The 18,000-nt window shown below is 35.8% G+C and overlaps 1 protein-coding gene across 3 annotated transcripts in view; it reads left to right on the top strand.

Annotated features, from left to right (window-relative positions):
• The window catches only part of LOC111160078 (Dmx like 2), a 159,903-nt gene that overhangs the window by 112,194 nt on the left and 29,709 nt on the right, over positions 1–18,000 (top strand). For 2 of the 3 annotated variants that reach the window (XM_022522902.1, XM_022522893.1), the window contains exons 18-23: positions 1,451–3,127; positions 5,756–5,866; positions 9,888–10,057; positions 13,047–13,144; positions 13,564–13,729; positions 15,828–16,092. In XM_022522902.1, the coding sequence (XP_022378610.1) occupies positions 1,451–3,127; positions 5,756–5,866; positions 9,888–10,057; positions 13,047–13,144; positions 13,564–13,729; positions 15,828–16,092 (2,487 nt within the window). The remainder of the gene's footprint in view (positions 1–1,450; positions 3,128–5,755; positions 5,867–9,887; positions 10,058–13,046; positions 13,145–13,563; positions 13,730–15,827; positions 16,093–18,000) is intronic. The other variant, XM_022522911.1, reaches the window with a different exon arrangement.

Raw genomic sequence — 18,000 nt, 5'->3', positions numbered from 1 at the left:
GAATACCCAACTTTTGTAGCAACATGGACGGGACTGGAAGAGATTATGCTGAGTGAAATAAGTCAAGCAGAGAGAGTCAATTATCATATGGTTTCACTTATTTGTGGAGCATAACAAATAGCATGGAGGACAAGGGGAGATGGAGAGGAGAAGGGAGTTGAGGGAAATTGGAAGGGGAGGTGAACCATGAGAGACTATGGACTCTGAAAAACAATCTGAGGGTTTTGAAGGGGCGGGGGGTGGGAGGTTGGGGGAACCAGGTGGTGGGTATTAGAGAGGGCATGGATTGCATGGAGCACTGGGTGTGCTGCAAAAACAATGAATACTGTTATGCTGAAAAGAAATTTAAAAAAATGATCTGTCACTTACAGAACTATAATTAAAGAGTTCTTGGAGTAGTATTTTTGGGAAATAAAATTGGAGGTTCAAGACTGGTGAATGATTTTCAGTATGAGGCTTCTTTGATTCACCCACAAGATAGGTTTGAACTCAGAGTTGGAAAGATCACATTAATGGTTTACTCTGGGCTTTTGTGGCAGGTGCGGATCTGGGTGAGTTTTTAGTCTTTCAACATATTTGGAAAGTTTGGGATATACCCAGGTTTATCAGAATTGGTAATATAATAAATTATATTTTGCAGAAGCTTTGTACATAAGTTACTTGACAGTAACACTCCAAGGGAAGTAGTAACATGGTCCCTAATATTTAGATGGAAAATGTTCAGATGTGGAAGTGGCTTTCCCAGTGTTGCGGAGTTATTGATGGACTAGAACCTGAATCCAGGTCTTCTGACCCCAGTCCTAATCACTGTTACTCCTCACGTTATAGTTGACAGTGGATGAGTTATAGTTCATAGTTGATGAGTGGTCTTTGGCAGTCAGGAATAAATATGAGGGTTTGAATTACCCTTATTTATAATGGTGAGACCTAGTCTGTTTAGCTCTCTGAAAACATTTTGATGGTAGGGGCAGATTTAGGGTCTGGATTATTCAGGGGCAGGTTAGGGGAATTTGAATGGGAAACTATAGTGAAGACTTAAGCATCTCTGATGAAAGTCATGACAAGTGGAGACTGAAAGTCCAGTGAGGCATGTGGTGAAGGCATATGTAAGTTACAACAGGTAACAGATTTAGGGATATGGGTTGCCTTGTTTTATTGTGTTTGAGTTTTATTTTATGGAATAGTCACCTCATTTAACATTATTAATCACCTAAAAACCAACTAAGTGATTATTACTGCATATTTTGATTCCACCAATGGGCTCTTCAAAGCTTGTATAGATAATATCTTGGCCAATGGATGCTTAGTATAAAGCAGTAGTTAAGGGGGGTTTGCAGAATTATAATAAAGAAGCTTATAGTGGCTTTGGATTTAATCACATTGTAAAACTTAATTGTTAGTATTTTATTTTGTGGTTGTTATCATGACTATCTGCTTTTTCTTTTTTAAGGCCATCTGAGTTCTTCTTCAATTTATCCGGTGTGCCTTGCCCCTTATTTAGTGGTTACAACTTGTTCTGACAATAAAGTACGCTTCTGGAAGTGTAGTATGGAAACCAACCCTCAGTGCCAAAGCGATGAGAAGGAAACTTACCATTGGAGGAGATGGCCCTTGATGAATGATGAAGGAGAAGATAACAGCAGTACAGTGAGCATTGTGGGAAGACCAGTTGCTGTTAGTTGTTCATACACAGGCCGCCTTGCCGTGGCTTACAAACAACCTGTCCACCACAATGGTTTTGTTTCTAAAGAATTTTCCATGCATGTTTGCATCTTTGAATGTGAATCTACGGGAGGATCAGAATGGGTTTTAGAGCAAACAATTCATCTTGATGATTTGGTCAAGGTTGGCAGTGTACTTGATTCGAGGGTCAGTGTTGACAGTAATCTGTTTGTGTATAGCAAATCAGATGCGCTTTTGAGCAAAGATAGATACCTTATTCCAAATATCAAACATTTAGTACATTTGGACTGGGTTTCAAAAGAAGATGGTTCCCACATTCTCACAGTGGGGGTTGGTGCTAATATCTTCATGTATGGACGACTCTCAGGAATTGTGACTGAGCAAATCAATAGTAAGGATGGAGTGGCTGTCATTACTTTACCACTAGGTGGTAGTATCAAGCAAGGAGTTAGGTCAAGATGGGTTCTTCTTCGTTCTATAGACTTGGTGTCCTCTGTGGATGGTACACCTTCGCTGCCTGTTTCTCTCTCCTGGGTGAGAGACGGGATATTGGTGGTGGGCATGGATTGTGAAATGCACGTGTATGCACAATGGAAGCATGCGGTCAAATTTGGAGACATTGAAGTGGATAGTCCTGATGCAGAAGAGACAGCAACACAAGATCATTCTGCCTTTAAATCTAATATGTTGTCAAGAAAAAGTATTGTTGAAGGCACAGCTGTTGCTGATGATGTGTTTTGCTCACCAACTGTGGTTCAGGATGGCGGCTTATTTGAGGCCGCACATGTACTTTCCCCTACTCTCCCTCAATATCATCCAACTCAGCTGTTAGAATTGATGGATTTAGGGAAAGTTCGAAGGGCTAAAGCTATTCTCTCTCATTTAGTGAAATGCATTGCAGGTGAAGTTGCAATAGTTAGAGATGCTGATGCTGGAGAAGGGACTAAGCGACATCTTTCCCGAACCATTAGTGTAAGTGGCAGTACGGCGAAGGATACAGTCACCATAGGAAAGGATGGCACTCGAGATTATACCGAAATAGATTCTATTCCTCCACTGCCATTATATGCACTGCTTGCTGCGGATCAGGATACAACCTACAGAATTTCAGAAGAGAGTACGAAAATACCCCAGAACTTTGAAGATCATACCAAAAGTGAACCAGAAGATCAGTATTCAGAGCTGTTCCAAATCCAGGATATAACCACAGATGATATAGATTTAGAGCCAGAACAGAGAGAAAACAAATCGAAAGTAATAAATCTTTCTCAGTATGGACCTGTTTACTTTGGCCAGGAACACGCTAGGGTACTTTCAAGTCACCTTATGCACTCGAGTCTACCAGGCCTTACCCGTTTGGAGCAGATGTTCCTCGTGGCTTTGGCTGATACGGTGGCCACCACCAGCACAGAGCTTGACGAAAACAGAGATAAGAGTTACTCAGGTAAATATTCCCACTGAAATTTACAAGGTTACCATGCATAGAACCATTTGTATAATGTATGCAATGACTCACATATTAAGTTGCAGTCTTTCTTGAAACCTTGCAGTGAAAAGAACTCTGTAGTAGACAATTACTGTTTGTAGACAATTAGAATCATAATATGATTAATTGTGAAAGAAAAGACTGTTGGGATAGGCTATGACTTGCACATATGACGTCATGGATTTGTGATATCTGTGTGCATTCTCGCATGAGTTTTTACACTGAAATCTTTGTGTCACTTTAGATCTATGTAGTCTTGTTTTTTCAAACATAGTGACTCCTATGGCTTATTTTAGTTTTTATTTTAATTTTAGTAATAATAGTGGCCCACTTGATAATTTTACTACTGAACCATGAGGCTTATAGGGACCTCATGATCTCAACTTGTTCATCTTTCCACTTCTAGATATAAATTTTTTTTTACAATTACCTAATTTTCTCTGAAACGTCTCTTGAGGAAGAGTTTTTATTTTTTATTTTTTTTAAAAGATTTTATTTATTTGCTTGACAGATAGAGATCACAAGTAGGCAGAGAGGCAGGCAGAGAGAGAGAGGAGAAAGCAGGCTCCCCACGGAGCAGAGAGCCTGATGTGCGGCTGGATCCCAGGACCCTGGGATCATGACCTGAGCCGAAGGCAGAGGCTTTAACCCACTGAGCCACCCAGGTGCCCCGAGGAAGAGGTTTTAATACATTTACTATAATGTGTGTCTTGATTAATTTGCTCTATAACCAGAACATTTTTGGCTGTCTCCTGAAACTAGATTCCATTCTCTTTTATGCAGATAGTTGAAGGTAATGGTGTTGCTTGTAAATGATGGCATTAGCCAAGGAAACTGAAAATTATTGATCATTCATTCATTCAGTAAATATTGTGGAGGAGTGAACAGTTGCTATATGCCAGGCACTTTATGTACTTTATCATACTTAATTGTCACAACAATCTAGGTAGGTAGCTGTTATTATACTAAATTTTATAGATGAAGACACTGATCCTTAGGGAGATTAAGTGACATACAAAGTCATGCAGGTAGTAAGTGGCAGAGCTGGGGTTCCTATGTGGATACCTCATTGCCTCCCAGCTCATACTCTTACTATTTCACAAGATTTCTAAATTTGAGGGAAAAAGACTGTTCCTCAAAGCTAGCTGGAATGTATCTCTTCATATAGATTTATATCCTTATAATATATCCCCCAAATTTTCTCTTTGTAGATTAAAATAATAACTAGAGACTTCAGAAGCTTTTGCCTGTGACCTGTTTTCCAAACATGTTAATTAAAACAAATCTCAATGATTATGATTGGCAGGGCAGTATCAAAATGGCTCATCTTGGTCACGGTGCCCTTTCATGAGGTGGCTAAGGCAGGAATTAATGTCTCCACTTCACAGGTGGGAAACTGAAGCTCCGAGTTTAAGTATGTTGCACGTCTCAGTCAGTGGATTCTAAGTAAATGAATTCTTCCCAGTGGAATTAAAGGCATTCCTGACTCTGCTTTCTCTTGCACCCCATATTCCAGTCTTTGGACACATGCTACCAGTTCTCCCATATCCAGGTCCAGTCATTTCTCACCACTCCTCCTATGGCCATTCGAGTCAGGTCACTGTCCCCTCCTGCCTGGTTATAGACAAATCTCCAACACTGCTTAGTTCTTGTTACCTCAGTCTGTTCTCCCGCCTACACCAGTGGCTTGCTACTCACTTTAGAGTAGAGCCAGACCCCTACGGAGTCCACAAGGCCCCATGTGATCTCCGTTCATTTTCACTGATCTCCTTGTGTCCCAGAAAGACCCTAGACACATTCCTGTCTCAAGGTCTTCACACATTTTGTTTCCTCTGTGTGGAATGTTCGTTTTTCCAAATTTATGCCCGGCATAATTTGAGAATTTAAAACATTTTATTTTCTTCTAGAAAATATTATTTGATTTAACACTCTTAGTACTTCCTAAGTGGCAGTTACTGTGCTGGGTGCTGTTCAGACTTTTGGATTGCTTTCCTCCAACAGTGGCTATAATTTTAATTAAACTCACCACACTTTATATCTTTGCACAACTTTTAAATAAGAGTGAGTTTGTGAAATTAGGTTAAGGTTGAACCTTAGCTTTGTAAAACTGGCCTAGGGAATCGGATTTTAAATCTTTCATAGTACTGTATATCAGTTGAGCCAACCAGACTAGAAAATTTTATCTTTTTTTATTAATAATGATAATAAACGAGTGATTTCATTTTATATATGTAATTCCTGTGTTTTAAATCTCTATCTGACTTCACATAGGAAATGCTTCTTAAGATGGTACCTAGCTTACTATAGTTAATATATTTTTTATGGGATTTCAAGATTTCATTTATTATGAGTAGCTGTAAGTACTGTTTTCCTGTATATTTTCCTCATTTTTCATTTGGGAGTTTGAGTATTTACAAATATTTTTTGTGAAGACTTTTTTTTATAAAGATATTCAAGTGTTGACAAAGGAATACACTCAAATATATATTTTGTGAAAATTGTTATTGTTGAATTTAATGCTTATTTCCTAAATTTTTATTGGTTTGTGACCTTTTTCCTGAAACATATTTTCTGTTTGCTTTGCAGGAAGAGACACACTAGACGAGTGTGGTTTGAGATACTTATTGGCTATGCGTTTGCACACATGCCTTTTGACATCGCTGCCTCCTTTATACCGAGTACAGCTACTTCATCAAGGTATTTAACTCCTTGTTTGAAACTTTGCAAGACTTTTATTTCATATTGAAATGAAATATTTGTATGTATATTTGGGTAGAAGAATTAGCTAAGTCATTACATGCATTCTTATCATTAGCCTTAAGACCTTCCTGTCACATGGTGCCCACTGACCCTTCTTCTGTGCCTCTTTCAGCTCTATTCTGTGACTTTGGCTCTTCTATCTCAGTTTCTCAGACTTTACTCACTAAAGTTGCAGTAGTTTAGGAGTAAACCTGGTATGCCAAAGGCTGTAAAAGTGGCCCTGAATTTCTTTGACATCTGATATCTTTTGTTAAAAAATTATGTGAATTTTGCCCTATGTTTTATTATTTTTGTTTATTTTAATGTAAGCATTATGTTATAAGTTCTGTACTCACAAGTAAAGCTGATGTTTCGGGAATATGTGCCAGATAGTAATCCAGTAGATTTGCATACTTGTAGCATACTGCCACACACGCTGATTTGAGGTGTAAGGATTTATGTCAGGAACCTAATTTACAGATTAAAAAACTGAAACTAGGGACGCCTGGGTGGCTCAGTTGGTTAAGTGCTGGTTTTTACTCAGGTCATGATCCCAGAGTCCTGGGATCAAGCCCCGCATCATCAGGCTCCCTGCTCTGTGGGGAGCCTACTTATCCCTCTGCCTCTTCCTGCCTCCCTGTCTCTTTCTCTCTTGCTGTCTATTGTGAATAAATAAATAAAATCTTTAAAAAAATAAAATAGTAAAAAACTGAAACTATAAAGTGACCTGCCCAAGATATAGGGCTATTTATTAATAGACGTTGGCATTAGAATCCCAGTCCAGTGCAGTCTTCATTAGACTGTGTTCCTTTTGAAACCAGCCTCCTGGACACAGCCCCATAAATAATGCTTTAGTATTGTAGGAACTAGAATACCAGGCTTTATAATTTGTTGTTCTTACCCATAGCACTTACCCTTCACCCTCATAAATGTTCTTTGAAAATATAATTCTAAACAGCTGTCTGATATTCTGTCATGTTTCTAAACTATGTTTCATCTATCTAGTCCTTCATTTGTGAAACAGATTTGACTGGTTTTCTATTTGAATGATCACTGTAATGAATGACCTTATAACTCTGCATACAAATATTCATGTATATATCTGATTATTTCCTCATGTGACTTTTCTAACAGTGGAATTAATGAGTCAGAGGGCTGAAAGTTCTTATTAACTTTTTTTTTTTGAGGTAGTTGTTTGTTTTTATTTTTAATGTTTCAGTCAACACTTTGTTGCCAGATCGATATTCTAAATTCTGAACATAACTGTATCTTAGTATTTTTTATTCAAGTATAATTAATATACAGTGTAGTTTCAAGTGTACAATACAATGAATTGTCAGTTCTGTACATTTTTCAGTGCTCATCAAGATAAATGTACTCTTAATCCCTGTCTTGTTTCTCCCATCTGCCCATCCACCTCCCCTCCAGCAACCACCAGTTTGCTATATTTAAGAGTGATATTTCTTAAGGTTTGATGAGTTATTGCCCCAGACAGAAACACTGTACTCATTTACATTCCTGGAAACAGTGTTCGATGGTTCCAAAACTTAACCCATTGTGGACTTGATATTACCATTTTAAACAATCTGTGCCATTTGGTTAGGTTTAAAAAAATGGTATCTAGTAGGTTCTTTTACACTTTAGTTTTAAATAATAGATGGTACTGAATCACTTAATGACAATTGTGGAATTGAAAATTCCATTTTCCCTTTGATACAGTTAAAACACTGGACATAAGTGACTGCTATTATAAATGATGATCTTAGGAAGAGTTTTCAGGGGAAAAGTTCAGTAGATGGGATACAGATAGAAAGGCTAAGAAGAACAGAGGAAAACTACGAAGAATAGCCTGTTACTGGTAAGCAAAAAATAAATAAGTAAATAACTATTTGTTGGTGCCCCTGTTCTTTTTCTTCTTCTTCTTCTTTTTTTTTTTTGAAGATTTTATTTATTCATTTGACAGAGATCACAAGTAGGCAGAGAGGCGGGAGAGAGAGAGGGGGGGAAGCAGGCTCCCTGCTTGAGCAGGGAGCCCAGTGTGGGGGCTCGATCCCAAGACCGAGATCATGACCTGAGCTGAAGGCGAGAGGCTTAACCCATTGAGCCACCCAGGTGCCCCGTTCTTTTTTTCCTTAAAATAAAAAAAAAAAAAAAAATATATATATATATATATATATATATATATATATATATATATATATATACATATATATACATACATACATACACACACACACACATATATTTTGGTACTAAGCTATGGAGCAGGTCACCTTAAACTCTGTAGTTATGATTTTTTAATCTGTAAAATAGGGGGCTGATATAAATCCTTGTATCTCAAATCAGGGTGTGTGGCAGTACGCTACAAGTATGCAAATCTACTGGATTATCTGGCACATATTCCCGAAACATCAGCTTTACTTGTGAGTATATGACTTACAATGCAATGCTTATATTAAAATAAACATAAATAGTTAGGCTTCCAAATACATTCACTTCTGAACCTAATTCCCCTGACATACCTGTTTATTTTCTGTTTCTGCTTAATCATACCAAAAATTTAATTAATCACATTTCATTTAAGGATACAGAATGTAATATATTTTATATTATTCTTTATATTATAAATGTGCCTTTAGCAAAGGTATACTGTGTGCATTGCTATGTAATAGCAACTTCTAAAGCAAAGTGTCCGTTATTTGATGTAGTGATTATTTCTTAAGTCAGGCAAAGATTTAAAAATTAATCTGCCTTTTAGGTTATGAAAAACTACAAATTGGTGTTAGTAAATTTTGACCATTTTCCCTTAAATTTATGGTGGCAATCAAGGCTTGTTGCACTGATTTTTTTTTTTTTTAATGCTCTGATTTCAGGCACAGTTGTATAGAAATGTTAGCAATGGGAAATTTAAAAAACTTAAGATTATTATTCAAAATGGTCATAATAGTTTTTCCTTTTATACCTTCTAAAGGAACTGTTGTGAAGCAGTAGTGATTAGAAAATCTTTAAACTATATTGGAAGTCTATATAGTAGTTGTTAATGAAAAAATTACATTTGGTAACACTGATGGTCGTCTAGCATTGAGAAGCCTGTGCTGTAATCATTGACTCCAGACATGAGGTCCAAAATGGGTCCATACAGATGGCTACTTTGAACAGTCTTGCCTCTTTTCTAGTCTCCTCTGGGTACTTCCTGGCATTCCCACTATCTGTCGTCAATTTGTGTGTCTCATTTCCCTTGTGTTTCCTCTCCATCTGCTCTAAGTGGAACAAAGTGTTATCAGTAGTTAAATTGTCGATAAACTCCCTTGTACTTCCAAGTCTGATGGGGTTGCCTCTAAATACAACCTAGATTCCTGTCAGTCTTCTACCAGGACCAAAAGAATTTGCCATATACCATCAGTATCAGGCAGCTTTAAACTACTTTTAACCAAGATGCCAAAGTCCAAGGAATGTTGTCTCCTGACTGTTGTTATTCCCTGCAACTGTCTTGAAGGTTAGACCTTACTGTGAAATGATATTTAGCTTCTTGGCCAGAGGGATGAATGGGGCAGTTTTCACTATTCAGTGCTGGAGGATATGGTCTGCATTGCTGTGAAAAAATACCCAAGGACACAGGCCAAGATATTTTGACTTGACCAGAGCTTTCACTGTTGATAAGTTTGGTGTGTGTACGTATAAATGACTCGATGTTCAAATATCTTTCCTGTGATTAAGTTTTAGTGTCTCTATTTTTGCAGAGAAAGAAAGTAAATACTTTGGAAAAAAGAGATTTTTTTGTTTTGTGTGTTCTGCTGTTGCTCTTGTATTTAGAAGCTTATAGTGTAAAGTCCTTGAATGATGACTTTCTTTTGCTCTTTTTTTTCTGCTTGAAAATTCTTTCCAGAATGAAAGAATAAATACATGACAATGTGAAAAATTGTTTTGTTCTTTTTTGGTAGAGTTCTGAAAAGGTTATTATTTTGTATTTCTAATTTAGGTGTGTCTACCTGCCATTTTGCCTGGGCTTTTCATTCTGAGGCTGAAGAAGAACTGATAAATATGATTCCGGCAATTCAGAGAGGGGACCCTCAGTGGTCTGAGTTAAGAGCTATGGGAATAGGTTGGTGGGTCAGGAATATTAACACTCTTCGAAGATGCATTGAAAAGGTAACTTTACGTCATTGGAAGCTCAAGTTAAAAAAAAATCTTTAAAGGACAAAAGATATTATCTTCCAGAAAATATGTAGTGGGGAATTAGTTTGCACATCTTGAGATCTTGAGAATTTCTTAAATAATAATATTTGGAGATTCCCAAAACTTGACCTTTATAAAATGCCTGTGTAGTATATCAATTGCCTTTTGCCATATATACTGAGTTTATAATATTTGTGGAGTTGCATATTTTTTTGCTATCAGTTGAAGTGTGTCAACTAGTTGGAGAAAATTCAAAAATCTTTTTTTTTTTTAAAATAACTTGAAGTTTGCAGTGGATGTGAAAAGTACAGCCCAGGGAATATAGTCAGTAAGATTATAATAGCATTGTATTGTGACAGATGGTGACTGCATTTACTGTGGTGAGCATTGTATAGTGTATAGTATTGTCAAATCACTGTTATACACCTGAAACTGCTTTAACACTGTATGTTGATTGTATTTCAATAACAATATTTACAAAAGAAAATAAAAAAATCTAAATTTAGTAAACAGACTTCAGTTCTTATCAGATAGGTACATTATAGATACAAAAATTATTTTTTATATAAAGGATTCTCTGTATGGCTAGGTTAATAAATAGCAAACTTCCTCTGTACACTTAAAATACCATTCAATAAAAGGTTTTGATTTGTGTGCACTTGAAGAATATATCTATGGCAGCAAATTAAACATGCTGTAAAATTTTTTATGACAGGCTTTCGGAATCTGTTTTCTGGTAGATTCCCTTTAGAAAAAATTTGTTCAATAATTTGTTAGTGGAGGCTGAAAATTCCTTCAGTGTTGCAGAATCAAACCGTTATTGAGCACCTACTGTGTACCAGGTTGGTGCTAGTTGCTCTTCACAACTTATTTCATATAATCATCTTACTGGCCATGCGTGGCCATCTCCATTTCCATCTGATGGACTAGGGCTAGAGAGGTGAGGTAACCCACCCAAGCTCCTGGCATTTGTAAGTGTTAGACTGAGTCTGTGCCTGTTCTACTCTACTGGGGTTAGAAAGGTGGAATTCTCATTATTTACTTGTAGGAGCTCATCAAAATTCCCAGAAGTACAATTAATGATACTATATTTGTGAAGTACAGATTTATTTCTCCCAAGAGAAATTCATTCCTCTACAGTAGTAGTCATCAGATTTTATTGTCAGAAGAATCAGCTGGCAAACTCACTTAAAATGCATATCCTCCAGGCCAATTTTAGTTTGGTAGGTTGAGTGTAGCTAGGGATGTGCGGTCTTCATCTCAGCATCCTGAGATTCTGGTGTTCATTGTGGCCCTCGGATCGGTTTGAAATGTGAGCACAGAAGTGTCATTTTCCTGTTACATGCAAAGTTGCCAATAAGATAATCAGTGTTTCTCTCCTCAAAATAGGCACAAATGTAAGAAGGAATTTATTCTCATACCAACTTCTGGTGTATAGGGAAAGTTAATTGTTACAGCATGTAAATGACACAGTATCTACATTAAATTTTTTATATTCTGAAACAATGGAAAAAAGAGGACGTATTTTCTCTGAAATGTTTCAGATTTTGGCTACAAAGATCTCCTTAATTTCTTGTCAGCAATCAGTTGTGTCATATAATTATTTCTGATATGTACATAGGATTTAATTCCACAAGAAAAGTATCTCTTGAAATTGCATCAAAGGGATACATAAATTTTTTGCCTTGAGATATATATTATAAATCCTTAGTGAAACATGAATAAAAATTTCTCTAAAAATTATTAAACATCAAAATACTAAGTTAAATAATTGAAGACAGAGAAAATATTAAAAAAGAAGAGAAATAAACAGGTATTGAGAATACAGCATTTTCATTTTGCAGTTTCCCCGTCTCCCATTCCTTGGTAGTTTTCTGCTTCACCATTAGTCACTGTGAACTAATAAAACAAGTGTTGTTTTTTATTCTTATATCTCAGCATAGTGATTTGTAGAAGTTATCTAAGTGTCCTTGAAAAATTAAGATACTGTCTGTATGATAATTGTGTTCAAAACAGTATAATTATGTATAATAATGTTATTGGCTTAATTTTTAAGCTTAACACTGAGTTGATTGGTTCTGTATGAATTCAGCAACTTTGGCTATAAGCTCTGAGGAGATTAATGAATCATGTGTTCATTAAGACTCTTTGTCATGGAATTTCTAAGAATTGAAATTTGTAAGCTCTTGAAAATAACGGAGCTTCAACCTTCTGTGTTAATTACATGCCAGAAAGAAGGTGTCAATCTTTAGAATAGTCAAAATTTGATTGGAAAAATACCAGAAAAGAATGTTTCTTTAAAAAGTATGTTTACAAAAAACACTGGAACACTCACTTATTTTTGTCTATAGTTGTTTATGTGTGTGTATATAATTGATATTTATTCACAGATGTCTGTATCAGTATGAGTTGAGAGAGCTTTAAACTGTGAAATCAAATTGACTATGGAAGTTAGCATTTTAGCTTTTACAAAACATTAAGAAATGTAACATTTAATTTTCAAGAAAAAGATCACATCTGTTGAATATTCTGCCTTTTTTTTTGATTCATGTGGTAGACAGTTTTATTACTACCTGGGTTCTAATACCTTTTCCACTCCTTAATGTGTGACCTTAGGCAGTTCACTTAACCTCTCTGTGTCTCCGTTGCTGCCTTTGTAAAATGGGGATAATCCTCATGGATTGTGGTAATTTAATAAGATAAATAAATGGCCTTAGACTGGTGCCTGGTACATGGAAGTAATTAGTAAATTGCTAGTTGCTATTATTATTTTTATTATAATTACTGGCATACAAATAGTTGTCTCTCAGAGCTACTGGAGATTGTGGAATAGAGCCAACTTTTCTCATCTCCATGGTTACTATCAGCGATGTAAGAGCAGGGAAGCATTAATTGTTGGTTAATTGGTTGTAATTCTTTTATCAAATAGTTAATTTAATAGATTGTTTTATTTACCATTTAGGTTGCCAAAGCTTCTTTCCAGAGGAACAATGATGCCTTGGACGCTGCGCTGTTCTACCTTTCCATGAAGAAGAAAGCAGTAGTGTGGGGTCTGTTTAGGTAAGTTCCCTCAACAATGAACATGATTGACTGGGATGAAGATTGTGCTGCAGATATTCTGATGCTTTTGAAAGTACTTAGATACGTGAGTGTGATCAGATCAGCTTACTTTTCTGTATCCTGGTTCCTTTATCTGCAAAAAATGGGTATAATATTGGTTCAGCGTAACCTAAAGGGTGGGATGTTGTTAAAAAAAAAAAGTTGATAGAAGCACTTTGAAAAGTAAACAGTGTGTCCTGTTTATGTATATGCAAGGAGTTTGAGCTTTCCTTACCACAAGTGAAGAGAAGCTTGGTAAGAGATACCTATTACTGAAATTATTTTAGATGGGTGTTTGAGGTTATTTTCACATGTTCTGCAAAGGATTCAAAATATTTTAGATTTCCCTTAGCCACTGATACTTGTGTTCTTCTTTCCAGATCACAGCATGATGAAAAGATGACAACATTTTTTAGCCACAACTTTAATGAAGATAGGTGGCGTAAAGCTGCTTTGAAAAATGCTTTCTCTTTACTTGGAAAACAACGCTTTGAACAATCTGCTGCTTTTTTCTTGTTAGCTGGTTCATTGAAAGATGCCATAGAGGTATAAATAAGAAAACATGCTGTGAGATACTTGTAGGAGATTGAAAATCTGAAGACGTTATAGAGTAGACTGATTTTCTTTCTTTCTTTCTTTCTTTCTTTTTTTTTTTTTTTAGTTTGTAATACTGAAATTTATTTCACTAATTGAATTATAAATTAAATTTTTTAAAAGATTTTATTTCTTTACTTGACAGATCACAAGTAGACAGGCAGGCAGAGAAAGAGGAAGAAGCAGGCTCCCCACTGAGCAGAGAGCCCGATGTAGGGCTTGATCCCAGGACCCTGGGATCATGACCTGAGCCAAAGGCAGAGGCTTAACACACTGAGCCACCCAAGCACCCCTAAATTAAATTTTTTTAAATCCGAAAACTTGTGTGTAATAAATTATATTACAGATTTGTAAAGCTCATTATAATGTAATTCTACATACTGAATTGCCTTTTTGTTTTTAAAAGATTTTATTTATTTATTTTGAGAGAGAGAGCGAGTAAGAGAGAACATGAAAGGGTAGAAGGTCAGAGGAAGAAGCAGACTCCCTGTGGAGCTGGGAGCCTGATGTGGGACTCCATCCTGGGACTCCAGGATCATGACGTGAGCCAAAGGCAGTCGCTTACCCAACTGAGCCACCCAGGCGCCCTGAATTGCCTTTTTAAAAAAAAAAATTATGTTCAGTTGGATTGTAATTTTCTGTCTTATGTTTGTAAAGACAGAGAATACAGAGAACTGAAATAGTGGTGTAGTGATAAACGGAATTATAAATCAATTCAGGTGTGAAACATAAACCAGAAATTTTTATATAGAGAATATTACATTTCAAATATATATATATATATATAAAATGACTAATGAATATTTTCTTCCTAGCCATCTTACGATTGTGAACTATTTGAAGTATGTGTAGGTCACAGCCTCCTTCTCTGGGGTAGATAGGAAGCTACTTTAAGTTCTTTTTTTTCCTAAATGAAATTCATAGATAAGGAACTGAAATTGCTATTCATATTGTTTTGTAATATAGTTGTCTTAGTTATAGAAAAATGAATGAAGAGGTAAAACTGTATTTTTTGATACATATACCTGGCAGTTGATTATGAGAGAAGTTATAGGGGCACCTGGGTGGCCCAGCTGGTTGAGCATCTGGCTCTTGATTTAGGTTCCGGTCATGATCTCAGGGTCCTGAGATCGAGCCCCACATCAGGCTCCATGATCAGTTGACAGTCAGCTTGAGATTGTCCTCCCTCTAACCCTCCTCCCCCTTTCCCCGCTCGCTTATTCTTGCTCATAAATAAATAAATCTTTAAAAAAGAGAAATTATGAATGTTACTGTTTATTTATGAGATCTTCCCACTAAGATACTTACTGTCATTATGAACAATCCATACCAGTGAGGGAAAAATAGAAATAATTGGAAGTAATACATAATAGAAGAAAAAGGAAATACCCAACAAAAAGAAATTCTCTACATTTAGAATTAGTCACATTTTCAAAAATTATCTCTGGTGTATGATTTTTTTAAAATAACGAATATTTATGATTTTGAAATAGGAAGTTTCAGGTAATCAGGAGAAGGAGTTGATTGAGAGATACTTTTATTGCCTGAATGACCTCAAATTTTCTATATGAGTAATTACATTAGAATATAAATTAGAGTAAAAATAGAATTATGACTTTATTTCATATGTTATTTGTTACTTAATTAGAAGGTTTTTTAAAAATAGTAATAGTTATGTTTATGCGGACATGTATTTGGGAATTAAGAGGAACTGATATATGTAAATTCAAATGTCATAAGTATATTTAATTTTAAATTAGTATTATTAATTTAAATTGACGTAAGTCTGAGGTGATCTTGATATTTGTCTTATGCTTATTTTATAAATGATCTTTCTAGGCCAGAAACTGCTAAGTTCTAGCTTCTTATTCTTTTTTATAGCTATTCTTTAATCTATCAGGTAGTCATTTGCTTGAATTACTGTCTCAACCTCTGTACCCCTCCCACAACTATAAGAATATAAATGGTAGATTTCAGGATATCAGTGGAATATTCCATATCACTAAGTAATTGTCATTAAATAAGTATTTCTTAATATTTGAATTTACAGGTATGTCTTGAAAAAATGGAAGATATTCAGCTAGCCATGGTTATTGCCCGTTTGTATGAATCCGAATTTGAGACGTCATCCACTTATATATCCATCCTAAATCAGAAGATTCTGGGTTGCCAAAAGGATGGCTCAGGATTCGATTGCAAAAGATTACATCCTGATCCTTTCCTGCGTAGTCTTGCCTATTGGGTAATGAAAGATTATACCCGAGCTTTGGACACATTATTGGAGCAGACCCCAAAGGAGGATGATGAACATCAAGGTAGGACATTTCTGGGTTTCTCTTTTTTTTTTAGGATATTATTTTTAAGTAATTTCTACACCCAGGGTGGGGTTCACACATATGAAAAGAGTCATATGCTACCAGCTGAGCCGGCCAAGTGCCCCTCTTTTTCTTTTTTAAAAGAAGGCTGTTTCTGAACTTTAATGTTTATTTAGGAAAAAAATACAAAACAAAAACCAATTATATTGAACTGAAGCATACATGATGTTTACATATTGTATCGTTCTTTCCATATAATCATCTAGCTGGTGGTGTTTTGTTTCTTAAGTAGAAATTTTGGCTGTTGCACGCACTGGTTTAGTGCATGGACCTTTATTCTTGTGTGATAAGCTTTCTTTACTTCTAGTTCTCCCAAATAATTTGGATTTTTTTGAAGCATCTGGAAGGCATTTATTAGCACTCTTTGCAATAATTTTTTAAAAATGGAACATTCTAAGTGTCAATAGGATAGTTAAATGAATTATAGTATATCCATACTACAGAAATAACGTGCCATTAGAAATGAGGCAGATTGATGTGTTAATATGTGCTGTAGTAGTTAGTGAAACAAGTGAGATGCAGAGTGGAGTAATTCTTGTTGCATTTTATTTACATATGCATGTCGCAATCGTGTGTGTGTTTACCTACTGGGTCTAGTCTCCTTCTTCCTCTCCCTTTGTTGTTTTCTGGAATAAATCAAAAGAAACTGAATACAGGGGTGCCTGGGTTGCTCAGTCAGTTAAGTGCTCAGATCATGACCTCAGGGTTGTGGGATCCAACCCCGTTCTGGGCTCAGTGCTGCTTAAGAACCTGCTTAAGATTCTCTGTCTCTCCCCCGCCCCCTCCTGACTCATGCTCATTCTTGCTCCCTCTTAAAAAAAAAAATAAAATAAAATAAAAAAGAAACTGAATACTGGTTACTGGTTACCTTTGGAGAATAGTGTGGGGAGATTCAAGCTTTTACTTTGCATTTTCCTTGCATACAAGCAAAATGCATACAAGCATTTTCCTTGCTGAGTTATAACTGAATGATGAGTATTAGTACTTGGAGGGCACTTGTGATAAGCACTGGGTGTTACATATAAGTGATGAATCACTGAATTCTACTCCTGAAACCAGTATTACCCTATATGTTAACTAGAATTTAAATAAAAACTTGAAAAAAAAATTTTTGTTATAAAAAAACCTACATGGATAAAGAGATTAGGGACCCATTTTTACTTTCTTCTTTATAAAGAAGAAATATTTTATTTTTATTTTTATTTTTTTTTTAGATTTTATTTATTTGTCAGAGAGAGAGGGAGAGAGAGCAAGCACAGGCAGACAGAATGGCAGGCAGAGGCAGAGGGAGAAGCAGGCTCCCTGATGAGCAAGGAGCCCGATGTGGGACTCAATCCCAGGACGCTAGGATCATGACCTGAGCCGAAGGCAGCTGCTTAACCAACTGAGCCACCCAGGCGTCCCAAGAAGAAATATTTTAATATATAGTATTAAAAATTTTAGAGGAAAGGATATTAAACCTTTAGAAGAAAAATAAGTATCTGAGTTTCCTGGGTAATTTTAATAAAATGTGCACATTTTTATAGAAGGTTCTTTTTATTTCTGCTTTCTAGGTTAATTTTTTAAAAACTTGTTATTGTGGAAACTGCAAATATATGTAAAAGAGTGAATAATAGATACTGAAAGTCTGTGAATCCATCACCCAACTTCAGTAGCTATCAACTTAGACCGACTTTGCGTCATATACACCATCCTTTTTACCTCCTCCCATTCTCAACATAGATTTATTTTGAAGCAAATTTCAGCATATCATTTCTTTTATAAATATTTCAAAATGAATCTCTAAAAAGTAAGGACTCTTAAAACAACACATGTCACTGTAACAAAATTTGATTAGTAATCATGAAA

Source organism: Enhydra lutris, unplaced genomic scaffold, assembly GCF_002288905.1.
Source record: "Enhydra lutris kenyoni isolate GAN:26980312 unplaced genomic scaffold, ASM228890v2 scaffoldscaffold4, whole genome shotgun sequence".
Taxonomy (NCBI): domain Eukaryota; kingdom Metazoa; phylum Chordata; class Mammalia; order Carnivora; family Mustelidae; genus Enhydra; species Enhydra lutris.
This window is presented reverse-complemented; position numbering and strand designations above follow the sequence as displayed.